The following is a 14,385-nucleotide window of genomic DNA, read 5'->3' on the forward strand; positions in this document are numbered from 1 at the left end:
CAGGTGTATACAATCAAGCACCTAGGCAACGAGACTTTCTGCAAACATTTGTGAAAGAATGGGTCCCTCTAAGGAGCTCAGTGAATTCCAGCCTGGCCTCCTGTGACACGATGTCACCTGTGCAAACAAGTCCAGTCATGAAATATCCTCATTCCTCGATAGTCCACATTCAATTGCCAGTGGTAATGAAAACAAAGTGGAAGCAATTGGGAATGACAGCAGCTCGGATTCTGAGGCTCATAGTGTGCAGAGGTCTCTAACTGCCTGCAGAGTCAATCACTACAGACCTCCAAGGTTCATGTGTTCATATTAGTTCAAGAACAGTGCATAGAGAGCTTCATGAAATGGGTTTCCATTGTCAAACAGCTGCATCCCAGCCATACATCACCAAGTACAATGCCAAGAGTTGGATGCATTGGTGTAATGGCACCGAGTGGTGGTTCGACATGTGGAGTGCAAGGATTGGGCTTGTGTCCTTAGTTCCAGAGAAGTGAGAGAGAGAGAGAGAGAGAGAGAGAGAGAGAGAGAGAGAGAGAGAGAGAGAGAGAGAGAGATGTTGCAGTAACAGCTGATTTTGCAGTTACCTAGTGACCCATAATTGACAAACAAGGTGTTTTGTTTTAACTTGACAATTATATATGCTTTATTTTTCTTCTACATTTCATTTAAAGAGAAAACTGCAATAAACTGTAATAACAGTCAATAGTTAGTTTAAATTATTACCGAAGGTGAATCATACCGAAATAATTTCTAGTACATTATGTGTTTATAAAGGCTATTTTTCTCCAGTATATGACTGTTAATTAGGAGTTAAAACAGGAAATTGTGGCTATAAGCAATGGTTTACAATATGCATAAAATACTTTAATATCGTATTATATACAATAGCAGAAATTATTAAAATGCTTTAAAGTATGACTACATAATCCAGGTGTGTTCATACCGGTACAGCCAAACCTCAGAGTTTCACCTAACAACACTACAAGAATTTCAGGAAATTTTGGCAAAGATAAAAAAAGAAAGCGTGGGCAACCTGGGAGGAAACTTGAAAGCTTCAAAATCAAAGTCAAAGTTGGTCAGGAGGTGCTCAACCTTAACGTCGGTGAGCTTCCTGATAAAAAAAAAACACTGCTATGTGATTTCTGGTGCGTCACATGCTCCGCTTTTCGTTGATCACTTTCTTGACGTCATTTCTGGGAAACTAATGGCAACAACAGCGCCGTAAGTTTCTATTTTGCTCCCCTCTCGCCTCGCTACTGATTGACGTCCAAAAGGAACCAATCAGATGCGCTTTTCGCGGAAAAATTCGACCAATCAGCCGCTAGCTCTGGGCTGGTGAGGAAACAGCGTGACATGTGAAGACATTTCGGCTCCTAGGATGCAATAAACAGCTATGGCGGTGGAGCCAAAATGGCGGCCTAGCTCATCCCTCGAGAACACCTTGGGAGGGAAAAGTGTTGTCCAATTAGAGACAAAGCGAGAAGACAAGAAAGGGGAAATAAAATCCACACGCCTACTCTGCCTTAGCAGTTGTTTTAGTGACAAAACAACAGCTCTGTTTTTCATACGAAGTTTAAAAAGACGGCTGGCTATGCATCTATCCTAGCTTAGCTGTTAGTAACTTGACTATTTTTACGTGGACTGCGACAGCTCAGCATAAGGTGAGTAAACGTGTTATTACTGCTGCGTTCTGCCCTGGCAATGGTGTTGACGCTTCCTCCACAATGCAGCTGCTCTGCAAATAAAGTGAAATCGGTATTCGTGATTTTGTAGCTTCTAGTTTTAGTCATATTATGTCACTTTAAAAACTTGCAGTCAATTATAACTCGTCAGATTGCTCAATCCACGCGTTTGCACTTTGTTCCCCCCCGCATCTGATTTGGAACATGTCATGGTTACCTGAAAGACGTGTTGACAGGTGTAGATCAGCTACATTTTTTCCTACTTGCTTTGTTTCTGCTTTATTTCCTGTATTTTAATCATGTAAAGCACTTTGCATTGTCTGTGTACTGAATTGTGCTATATAAATAAATTTGCTTTGCCTTGCCTTGCCTTACATCTGGCTGGTTTAAGGTGTGCCTTTGCTCGTTGTTGTGTTCCCAGTAAATCCCAGAATATGGCTCAGTGGGACAAACTGAGGCAGCTCTCTGACAGCTACTGGCAGCAGCTACATGAGCTCTACGACAGGGATGGTTTGCCTATGGATGTTCGCCACTACCTGTCGGCTTGGATTGAGAAGCAGGAGTGGTAAGGCACCGATAACCTATGATTTTATTTGGTCACTATGCACTGTAGCCTGCACACAGCTTAACCCGTTTGGATCTTGTTAATCTGCTTCAGGCAACGAGCGGCAAGGGACTACAGCCTTGCCATGGTGCTGTACCAGGTCCTGCTGGAGAATCTGGATATCCAGCACAGCCGCTTTGTTCAGGAGGAGTCGTTCTTACAGCAGCACAACATCAGACGCTATAAACAGACCTTCCAGGTATGCAAAACAGAGACATCACCCAAGATTGGGTTTGTTACCCTTCTGTATAGCTCCAGTGTATTTTTAAATGTATTTGCATTATGTTTAAGCCGGCAAACTCATTTTAGGTTGTAAAGATAGTCAAAAGCCTCTGTGCATTGGAGAAAAAAAAGTACTTTGTAAACACTGTGACCACATTGTGTTGTTTGTTGTAGCAGTTCCTCATTTCTTTCTTGCTGATTTTCACCTGACTCGTGTATCTGACAGAGGTATCAGGACGATCCCTGTGCTTTGGCCAAAACAATCCTGTGGTTTTTGGAGAAAGAGAAGGAGATCCTGGACAGCGCTGAGCTGGATGAACAGGTTGGGGGCAACTCCTCTTTAACTAATGTGCTGTACGTGCAATGTAAAGGAGACAACACACCCTGCTGCACGACACAATACAAACAGCATTTGTTTCTTTTGAGGTATGTGCGGCTCAGCTGTCAGCCACCTGCCTGGTGGTGTTTGTCAGTCTTATTGCAGTTCACTTTAGATCAGCTCCACCTTACATTAACATTAATCTGCTATTTATATTTATACTTTTTGAGGAGACTATGGATAGTTAGCGTCATTTTAACTGCTCCTTTAATACACATAGTTGTCTCAGTGTGACTAAATTAGAAAAAAACTCCCTGCTATTTTCCCCCTACCCTATAATCCCCCCTCTTGTGTTTCAGGTGCAGCTTTTGCGTGTTGAGCAGGAAGCCATGGAGACAACCTGTCAGCAGGAGCTCGAACGGAAAATGGCCGGGCTGAGGAATGATGTGCAGGTAGCATTATTTTGTGTTAAAAATGTGCACGTTATAGAAACTACAGCACGCTCATCAATCTCTTTTTTTTATGTCTGTTGATGAAATTTTTTGCACATAGTGTTTGGAACATGCGATTATATGCCTGGAGGAGCAGCAAGATGAGTTTGATTTTAAATATCAAACCCACAAGATGGAAGGTTAGGAGGACGTTAAAGACTTTTTCTATTTTCAGTCAGATGCTGAGTAAAATGGTCTGAATCACAGCTTCATGCTCTTTTCTCTTACATGGAAACTTTCAACCCACAATGGAAACTGTTATGCAGCTGTGACCGATGAAGCACAGAGGAATGGATTAATGAAACTGTTTCAGTCACTAATCAATAGACTGAATGAATGTAGAAAGGTAAGAAGCTATTTATATTTATTAAGTGTGAACAATTAACATTTTGCTGATTGATAAAACGGATTAAACGGACCCAAAGTAAGAGTTCAAACTGCTTTCGGTCTGCAAACTCAGCCAACATACTTTGATCCCATTTTGAGTTCACAGAAAAATACAAACAAAAGGGAAATTATATCTGATTCAAAAACCACCAACTATATTACAGAACCAATGGCATGTCTTGTTATCTCGGTTGTTTGTTCTAGTCCTTAGAAGAAAAATCCGAATCAGTCAAAATCAGCAGACCAGACCTCACAAAACTGCTTAGTGCAATCGACCATGGAAAGCCAGATTGCTGCGTCTCTGCTGTTACCTCCACATCTCATGTTTGCATGTACATTTGCTGACACACATCCAGAACCACTCAGGAGACTCTGGATGAAACGGTCAAAAGTTGACTTGCAATAACACAATGAAGATAACGCACAGCTTGAGGCAATCCCAGCATCTGTGGTTCGGCAGCGTCCAAGAGAAAGAGACGAGTAGTTAGGTGGCCGATCATACGAAGTGAGGAGGACTGATAAGACTTACTGTTCAGTTGTTGAAGAAATGAGTAAAGGGGTTATGGACGTCCTGGCGGTGGGCTGTGGAGGGAAACATCGAGGAGATCTTGGGTTCCAGCAGGGACTCTTGTGCAGTGAAGGTGAGAAGAGCAGAGTGAACGTTTGGATCCGGGACGTGACAGAACCGGGTATTTGGAGAGCGTACAGGCAGGTGACAGCTGGACATGACGGCGCCGCATTGGATGACCCTGGAGCGGGTGGGTTTTCAGAATTCAATTCAATTCAATTGAATTTTATTTATATAGCGCCAAATCATGAAACATGTCATCTCAAGGCACTTTTCAAAATCAAGTTCAATCATATTATACATCTTGGGTCAGATTATACAGATTGGTCAAAAATGTCCTATATAAGGAAACCAGTTGATTGCATCAAAGTCCCGACAAGCAGCATTCACTCCTGGAGAAGCGTAGAGCTACAGGGAGAGTCGTCTGCATTGTACATGGCTTTGCTGCAATCCCTCATACTGAGCAAGCATAAAGCGCCAGTGGGAAGAAAAACCACCCATTAACGGGAAGGAAAACCTCCGGCAGAACCGGGCTCAGTGTGAACGGTCATCTGCCTCGACCGACTGGGGTTACAGAAGACAGAACAGAGACACAACAAGAGAAACAAAAAAGCAGAAGACGTCTGTCGTGGAGAGAATTGCTGGAGGGGAACCGGGGTTGGAAGACCTTGGAGGTACAGAGAAGATGAGGAGTAAGCTGATCTGAGATGAACTAGCACAACCTTCCACAGAGGAGAGCTTAGTACTCAGGGACAACCACATAGAGGCTTGACTCTCCCACAAAGGGTGATCATCAGTTTAAGACTGGTTGTCCAACAGCTTCTTATATCCCCCACATTAGGATGAAGTTATTGCAGACAGAAGTGTGATCTGCATTAAGCCAGCCACACCCTCCAACACTGATCCTCTGTTCAGAAAAATATCTCACATAAACACACAAACTCTAACCTAAACTCTATATATTATGTTAAGAGCTTTCACTTACCTTGTACGTTTCATTTTTAGAGCACTCTAGCAGACTTGAACAAGCTTCTGGACCGAGCTGAAGATCTGATCAACCTGCTGGTGCGGAAGGAGCTGGTGGACTGGCAGAGGAGGCAGCAGAAATCCTGCATCGGTGCTGCAGACAATGTTTGCCTGGATCAGCTGGAAAAGTGGTACGCCTCTCCCCACCTGCTCCAGATCATATCCATCCGTCCATTTTAAAACTGTTCCAGAGCTCCGGTCAGTTAGTTTAATAACTCGGCTAGCTCATTTTACAGCTCCTAAGTCTTGTTTCTTATTGTTTTCTAGGTTCACCTGTGTGGCAGTGTGTCTGTTCCAGGTGCGGGAGTTTCTCAATAAGCTCGAGGAGCTAGTAGGAAAAATGTCCTATGAAAACGACCCTGTTAAGGTCCAGAAACCTACGTTACAGAGGAGAGCAGACGATCTTCTTAAAGACTTACTCAAGAGGTTTGTGGTATTAAGGGACAGTCTGTTGTATTTCACTGAATTTTCTTTGAAAGTGTACTGATATTCTATTTTTTTTTTTTTTTTTGTCATTGTCTGATACTTGAAGTTCGTTTGTGGTTGAGACGCAGCCATCCATGCCCCAGGGAAAAGGACCCCTGGTTCTGCGTACAAATGTCCAGTTCTCTGTTAAGACAAGGTCAGTGTTGTGCAAGTTTGAAAAGTTTTGAAACTGTAAAAAGATACTCAATTCAGTTTATGTCGTGCAAATTACTTCACAGTAAAAAAAAAAGAAATCCACCTACATTTGGAAGGTGGCTGTCGCTTCTTTTCCAGAGTTCTGATTATTGTAGTTAAATAGGAAATCCAGCAAATGAACACTAGGAGATGCACCACTCAGCTTATTAAGTTGTGCGATCCAATACATTACAGATTCCTTGGTTTCTTTTTGACGGCTGAGCTGATGACATCCTTTTTGGCTGTTTCTGATATTTTATTTGCTAAGGACCATAACAGATTAATTAGAAAGTTGCTACGGGTTATCTGATAGGGATAATTGTTCTGAATACAAATTACAAGATTATCCCTATTTGTATTTTTAACCTTGTGTCTCTAAACTTTACCAAAATTGTAATAAACAAACAAAAAAAGATTTTTATCAAAATACCTGCCTGATCCATTAATTGACCAGAAGTTGTGACCCATGATCAGAGCTGAAAATCATCATTACTCTGATCGCTGGACAATTGATTGGTTCGTCTCTGTAGACACATGAAAACATGCAGCTTTATAGTTAAAGTCAAGCCCCGTTACTTGTATTGTAGCTTATTACATAACAATTACTGCAGTTTTGATAGATTATTTTGCATTTATTTGTCAATGACTGATGTGACGCCCCCCCCCCCCCCCCCCCCCCAGTATATTACTTTGATCTATCACCTTTTGTTCTGTGATGTTAGCCTCAATATACCCTGTTCTTTGTTTTGACGCGTCACATCTTAGACTGCTGGTGAAATTTCCGGAACTGAACCACTCCATGAAAGTGAACGTGTCCATGTCCAGGTAAGATTTCTAGTTTACAGGTTTATTAAACGTTAGAACTCACAGCGCCTTGACTTTTCACCTTCATGCGATGGTGGATGACATGTTATTTCCTCTCTCTGGTCGCCGTCCTCCTCTTCTCATCCTTGAAATTAGGGAGGCTCCTCAGATCAAAGGGTGAGTTTTTTTTTTCTTTTTCTTTTTTCGTCTCAGCCTTCATGTTACAATATTTTCTTTCCGCTTAAACCGGGTCTGTTTTCAGATATCGGCGCTTTAATGTCCTGGGAACTGCGACTAAAGATTTGAACATAGCTGAGAGCCTCAGCGGAGGAATGGTTGCAGATTTCAGACATCTGGTGAGTGATAATAGATCTGCAGGGCGTACATCTCATACAGGCAACTTGATAAATGTAGTCCCAGTTAAATATTTTTAAAGCATTTAAACAATTTCAACACCCAGATAGTTCCCAGGTTAAACTTTATGACGCGTAACAGTAAATGTTATCAAATTAAGCAACCAATCCAAAGCTAAACATCTGCAGTCAGAACAAGTTTAACCTGAGTTGTGCTGTTTGTCTTCAGAGTCTGAGGGAGCAGAAATCTGGAGGGGCCGGAAGAGGAATCAGTGATGTGAGTTCAATTAAGTACTTCATGAACCCTCAGGTATTTTTTTTCATGGATCTGATCTGATTGTGTGTTTTTGTGGACATTAACAGATTTCGCTGAGTGTTACTGAGGAGCTGCACATCATCTACTTCAACACTGTGTTTGAGCTGAAAGGCTTTTCAGTAGAGCTGCAGGTAAAGATTTATTTATTCTTTTGCTGCTTCTTTTGATTTATGTAACTGACCTGCGATAAAGCTGCCGTTCCCTCCCTTCTAGGCCTCCTCTCTTCCTGTGGTCATTATCTCAAACTCCAGCCAGCAGCAAAGTGCCTGGGCATCTATCCTCTGGTTCAACATGCTTAGTCTGGATCCAAAGGTGAAAAACAACTCTCTTTACCTCGCATCACTAAGCCTATTGCACTTTAATTGTAGCGGTTGACTTTAACGTGACGTGTGCAAGACATTCGGAGTGAATCGTCGTTAACGTTTGCGTCTTTGCCCAGGATATTATGTTTTTCGCCAACGTTCCTGCAGCTCCTTGGCCACAGTTTGCAGAGATGTTGAGCTGGCAGTTTCTGTCTGCCACAAAACGGGGCCTGGATGACGATCAGCGCAACATGATCGCCCACAAGCTATTTGGTAAATTCTTACAAAGTTCATTAAGAAGTTTACGCAGTGAGAAACGTGCGTTGCAACTTGTTGTGTACGGGGCTGCCGATGTGTAATGTATATATACAGGTAAACCCACTTTTGTATAAAAAACTGTTTTTTGTTCACGTTCAGACACTTTTGTTTTAGGAAATTTCTCACCTTCCTGCAGATTCAGAAGTTTTACACATTTCCTTAGTAATTGATATAATCGCCTTTGAAACTATGACCTGGGTCAAATGTTTCAGGTATCGTTCCACAATTTTCTCACAATAGTTTGTTGTTTGTTGTCGTCCGATTCCTCCCATCCTCCAGAACCGGTGTAATTAGTTTGAGTTTGTACGTTGATCACCTTTTCAGCTCTGCTCACATGTCTTAAGGGCTTTATTAGGGCCAAAAGAGTGACTTTACCGTTCTTCATATCTGATTTGGCCGTATGCTTGGGGTCCAGTTGGAAGACATAGAACAGGAAAACTCTGGTCTGCTTTATTATCACACAGGGGGAAAAATATGTAGCTTCAACCACCTCCAATGTTTTGATTTGGACAATTTATAATCACTGGAAACATGGTGACAGTGCAGCCGTTTATTCATGCTGTCAGTCACGAGAATGAGAGTTGCTGTGGACGTTGCGCTCGTCTTTAACTACTAAGAAAAGCTGATATTCTGGTATTTTCCCTTCCAATATTATATTATCTTTGTTTTGTTTCAGTCAAAGATGTGTGTAAATATAGACATCATTGTGGGGAAGAAATGAAGTGAAATATTATTCATGACGGCTTTATTAGAGTTATAGGAGCTATTACTGTAAGGGTATAAATAAAGTACCTTTTTTCCCTTTTATGGTTTTTACATATCAGGAAATAAGAAAACACCCTCTGGTCCTCAGGCTTTAAATTCAAATATGAAGAACAACACATGGTATATAACACTGTGCTCGTTTACCATGGAAATCTACGTAATTGCACCTTTTACTGAAGCTGGTTTCCCATCTATTTTACAACAAAGTCCTACAGTGCTTTGCACAGAGACAACACAAAAAGAGCAAAATCTAAAACTCTGAAGGCCTTGGGTAGAATATTTGATTTATAAGGTTTCACTCCCTTCATAGGTTACAGCACTGTTTTTGAAGAAATCAACAGGACAGGGCTAATGGGGGTATAACAACTTTGTTGAATCAAAATGTCACATTATTTCTAATCCAAGTAAAGTCTGTATCGCAAACATTATCCAGCTAATTAAAATCGCAGAAGCTCCCGCCACGGCATTTCACCCATCCCTCAAAGAGCAGCGGCCAGCTTTGTTACAGAGCTGCGGGAGCATTCCTGGGCTAAGGGTCTTGCTCATGGGCCCCACAGCAGCACTCTGCAGGGTTTGAACCGGGCACTTGTAGCCTTCTCAGAATGCAAGCTCGCAGCTCTAACCACTAGGACCCCACTTCCCCAAAATCCTGAAGGCGCTGAACTCAAACCCGGCAGCACATACTTGGCGGCCATTGTTCCAGCCTCATGGTAGAAAATAAATATTTTAGGCACTTTAAGAATGTATTACCTGCCTATTGGCTTGCTAATAATATTGACATTTACCTCATAAATTGCCTGTGTTAAGTAATTGGGTTTAATATGCTGTATATTATTCTACATTTAAAGAGTTAAGGACCAAAGGGTGGAGATTGTAAAACCTGCAGACACGATTTCTAGACATTTCCACAGGAATTCATATTGAAAAGTATTAGAGGGAATACTCCCACGTGTTTGTCCTCAGACTTGTTTTATGACAGGTGGTGGCACTGAATGGACTTGCATAATGCAGCTCTCTCTCTTTCTGTGCTCTGCCAGGGAAGCAGCAGAACTATGACCCCTGCAAAGTGACGTGGTCAAAATTTATGAAGGTGAGAGCGTGAAGCCCGGCGATATTTACATAAATTACCACAAGCGATTAATGTTCAACTTTACATATGTACACCTCAACTTTTATTTGTCTTACAGTTTTGTTTTCCTTTACAATTACAGCCATAGTGTGCACATTTGGTTTTTGTGACAGTGTTAAGGACGTTTAACATTTTACACAGCTTTGTATTTTTACTATATTATTATTATATTATCACTGGTTGTTCCTGAGCTGCTTGCGTGGACAAAGATTATTTATGGATACATTTTCTAGGTAAATAGAGCTTTTCATTGTTATTTCTGTGTCTTCCAGGAAAATAGTCCTGACACTTTCTTTGTGTGGTTTGATGGCATCTTGGTGATGGTGAAAACCTACCTGGAGGACCTCTGGAGAGAAGGGTGAGCCTGCATTCCACACCATGGCCCAACCCTTTCACACCGGGGCGCTTACATCATGCATTTGTTAATCATTATAAGTGTGTTTTGTTTTATTTAGCGTCATTGGTAAAACATTTGCTGATGTTTCTACACACTTAAATCCCTTTAATATTTTAAAGTATACTACGTATGTGTGTGTGTGAGATTTTATGGGACAGATCAACACGCACATCCTGTGACATAGAATTTTATTAATATAGCGCCAATTCTCAACACATGTCATCTCAAGGCACTTTACACAGTCAATTCAATCAAATCATTCAGAAAGATAGGTCAAAAAGTTTTATTTTTAGGATATCCAGCAGATTGTATTGACTCTTAGACAAGCTGCATTCACTCCTCCTGAAAGAGGGTGTAGCCACAGCGAACAGTCACAGTATCTTTTTTAGTCTTTTATTAGTCATCTGCATTGTAGTGGACTTTGTAGCAATCCCTCATACTGAGTGTGCATGTAGTGACAATGGAGTGGAAAAGCTCCCTTTAATAGGCAGAAACCTCCAGCAGAACCAGGTTCAGTGAGAACGGCCATCCGCCACGACCGACTGGGGGAAAGGATACATGGTTTACAAATAAAAATCTGAATAGTGTGGTGTGCATTTGTATAAAGCGCGGCACATTTTTCGGATATTTCTGTTTTTAAAAATTGTTTTGTAAAGCATCTTTGAGCGTCCAAAAAAAGCACTATACAAGTCTGATGTATTATTATTATTATTATTATTATTATTATTATTATTATTATTATTATTATTATTATTAAAGCCACAATTTTCATTTCACCACAAGCCATATAGTGGCTGCACAACATGACGTGTGGTGGAAAACTATCACGTTATCCTCACGGTGAACCATGGAGAAAGATTCACCTCCCATTAGGACAATTACCCTAAACATACAGCCAGAGATACAATCGCTTCATTTAGATCAATACAGTTTGAATGGCCTAGTCCAAGTCCAGACCACAACCCAGTTAAGAACACTAAAGGGCATTCCTTAACACTAGTTCTTTATCAAGGCTATAGTTGGTAATACTGTTCAGAAACACCGACAAACAGTGTAACAAACAGTATAACAAACACTTTTGTTATACTGGGTAAAATCGTCCTTCCATCCTGACTAATCATTATGTATTCAGAAAAGGGAGGTTTAAAAAAAAAAAAAAAAACTCTGTGGGAGCTGCAGGCCTGTAAAAACTCTCTCGTTCAGTCCGAAGAGCATTTGTCTTATGCAATGTAACTTTTTTCTAGAAGTTCTATTAATGTGAAAAAGATGTAAAACCATGTATCAGTTTCCTTCATCTTTACAATCATATACTACAGTATGTTGTTCTGTCACACAAAATCCCAATAAGGAACAAAACACAGCCTGTATGGATACGTGTTCAAGGTGCTGTATGTGGCTTATTAGTATTTATTTTTAGACATACCAGCAAAGTAGATCATTTTATTTCTAATATTAAAACACCATGATTTTGCAGATCCAACAGTATATTTTATATTTAATTATATTGAAGTATATTTAAAGTACTTCAAATATGTTATCAGCGTTTTAGATAAATGAGACTAAGGGATGTGTAGAAGGTTTTAATCTAAGAGGAAACACTGTGCTTTCTTTCTAAAACACAGTCTCATCATGGGCTTTGTGAGCAAAGGTAAAGAGAAGCTCCTCCTGAGGAGGAAGAAGAGGGGCACGTTCTTGTTGCGCTTCAGTGAAAGCGTGGTGGGAGGAATCACCTTCTCCTGGGTGGAAATAGACGCAAACGGTTTGATATTTTGATTTCTCTATAACTTCAGGCCCAGTTTATACCTGGATGACTGTTATTATTACTCATTTGTGTCTGCCATTGACTGTAGGTGAGCCTGATATAAAAACGGTCCAGCCCTTCACCAAAGTTGACCTCAACCAGATCCAGTTCCACGAAATCATCAGGAATTTCCAGATCTTGGAAGCCGAAAACATCCCGGAAAGCCCTCTACTTTTCCTGTATCCCGACACCCCAAAAGATGAAGCTTTTGGAAAGTGGTACTCCGAGATAAGTGGAGGTATGGTTTCATAAGCTACTGTAGAAAAAATCGTTACATAGTTTTTTATATTGTAAATGTTTTTTTTTAAATAATTGCAGAATGCATTAAAATATATTTTATCTTCACTCTTTCAGGTGACAATCCTTACCTGAAATACATCAAAACCAAACTGATGTTTGTTTCTAAAGAGTAAGTGTTTTTTCTTCTATAATTTACACTGACTTGTCTAAAAAAAAAAAAAAAAGAAAAAAGAAATGAAACAAAAACAAAAAAAACAAATAAATAAAAACAACCCATCTTTTATAATGAAAAAAAAGAAAAAAGAAATAGCATACCCTCCCTATTATTACTCATATGAGCTGCTGGTTGTTGTAATGACTGTTTGTCATTGGTCATGTAGGAACACACTGGAGGCTAGGTCTCCCATGCACTGTGACATGACACAGGGTGAAGGCCCGGAGCCAATGAATGGCCTGTATGGAGAGGCAGCTGGTGAGTCCTGGCTCTCCTCGCTGTCCAATCCAGCTACAACCCCCTCATCAAACCAATCATTTCTCGTCATCAGAGCGCTTTGTCACTGCTTTAGTTTGGCCGTGTGGTGTGGTTCGAGTTCAGCCGGGAGCATACGCTATGTTTGGTGATGGCTGTGATGGCGCTAAACATCTGGGGTCTCATTTATAAAACTTTGCATAGAATCCATATTAAAAGGGTACGTACAGCAAGAAAACAGCAAATAAAAAAAAATAATAAAAAATCAGTTTTATATAACCACGCGCACACACCAGTACGCAATTTTCCTTTATAGATAACAGCTGTACCTGAATGTTTGCGTTCCAGGTTTCGACCTCTTGTTCAGCCCTCTACGCGCTCAGATACAGCTATAAATAGTCAATGCAAAGCACCTGCTGAATGTTAATATGTATTTAAATGAGTCAGCTGATTGTTTTTTTCATCATGGCGAAGTAGGAACCACGTAGAAAAAGCAAAGAAGCTCTAGAAAAATTTCACAGAGAGGCCTATATTAAATTTGTAAATCAGAGGTAAAAAGCACTGATGTTGCCCACATTAAACAAACTCGTTAAGAATTAAACATGACTGCTGTTGTAAAACGTCGGATGAAATCCGTGCTCAGTGTTGAAATTCCTCTGAGGCTGTGCGCTCAGATCGACACTCAGCAGAGGGAGGGAGACGGGGAAAAGTGGGAAAAGCATTTTAGGAAGCCGATTTGTCGAACACGTCACTCTAGTGATTATCGGAGAGAGAACTGTGATGGTAGAAAACCCCGATAAAATGTTGTGCAGACTTTTATTTAAGATTTGACTAATGAGCATTTTTAAATTTATTTGTAAGGTCCTTTTGTATAGTTATGCATCACCAGCGCAAGCATGAATATTTTGTTTTGAATGCTTATGATGAAGTCGATCTATGATTAAAGTCTGATATGGAGTGAAATTGAATGTTTGAGAGGAATCATGATGCAGTTTGGCTGCAATTAACCGCTTTACCATCTGCATCGCCGATCTCCCCCGTTTGCAAAAAGCGCGTACCCCTGGGTCAGAGCTGCCGTGAGGACCGCACGTTTTCCCATCAAGTTTTTTTTTGTTTCTTAATAGATCCCAACTCATTTGCGTGGAAAGTGACCGTGCGCAAGTTTTAGGGCCCGTTGTGTGCGAACCCTTTATAAATGAGACCCCCATTTCTCTCATGGGACTGTTTGGTGCTTCCTCTGCCTGCACATTCCTGTTGTCTCTCTGTTTCTGGGGTTACCTGTGATGGTCACTAACACGTTCATCAATCTGGCTGATTTAGATTTTCCCTTCTTGCATTCAGTTCATGAAAATAACAACTGCATGTTATCTTATTCAACAAAATGATCGGGGGTTAACTGGGAAAAACATCAAAGATAATGGAGCCATATTTTTGGCTTGATCGGTTGTCATGGTATGAGCGATTTACTAATTTACTAAATATGTCTTTAGAAAAACATTTATGCAGACACTGAAACTAATACTACTAATAAT

General features: G+C 40.7%; 1 protein-coding gene across 3 annotated transcripts; it reads left to right on the forward strand.

Annotated features, from left to right (window-relative positions):
- Positions 1 to 1,401: 1,401 nt before the first annotated feature.
- LOC118567129 (signal transducer and activator of transcription 1-alpha/beta-like) lies at positions 1,402 to 14,112 on the forward strand. Of its 3 annotated transcripts, none has more exons than XM_036151366.1 (23): positions 1,402 to 1,661; positions 2,074 to 2,247; positions 2,341 to 2,485; positions 2,735 to 2,830; positions 3,187 to 3,279; positions 3,380 to 3,458; positions 3,585 to 3,664; positions 5,279 to 5,430; positions 5,567 to 5,725; positions 5,832 to 5,921; positions 6,725 to 6,784; positions 6,920 to 6,940; positions 7,026 to 7,119; positions 7,346 to 7,393; positions 7,480 to 7,563; positions 7,646 to 7,744; positions 7,872 to 8,007; positions 9,855 to 9,907; positions 10,219 to 10,304; positions 11,966 to 12,102; positions 12,194 to 12,382; positions 12,499 to 12,553; positions 12,765 to 14,112. In XM_036151366.1, the coding sequence occupies exons 2-23, from the start codon at positions 2,117 to 2,119 to the stop codon at positions 13,003 to 13,005; spliced, it is 2,328 nt and encodes a 775-aa protein (XP_036007259.1). In that variant the 5' UTR covers positions 1,402 to 1,661; positions 2,074 to 2,116; the 3' UTR covers positions 13,006 to 14,112. The 3 variants fall into 3 exon arrangements, with proteins under 3 accessions (XP_036007259.1, XP_036007257.1, XP_036007258.1); XM_036151364.1 differs by having other exon boundaries at positions 1,403 to 1,661; positions 2,104 to 2,247; positions 12,765 to 14,111; XM_036151365.1 differs by lacking the exon at positions 1,402 to 1,661 and adding an exon at positions 1,677 to 1,933 and having other exon boundaries at positions 2,058 to 2,247.
- The last annotated feature ends 273 nt before the right edge of the window (positions 14,113 to 14,385 follow it).

Source organism: Fundulus heteroclitus, chromosome 20 (assembly GCF_011125445.2).
Source record: "Fundulus heteroclitus isolate FHET01 chromosome 20, MU-UCD_Fhet_4.1, whole genome shotgun sequence".
Lineage (NCBI taxonomy): Eukaryota > Metazoa > Chordata > Actinopteri > Cyprinodontiformes > Fundulidae > Fundulus > Fundulus heteroclitus.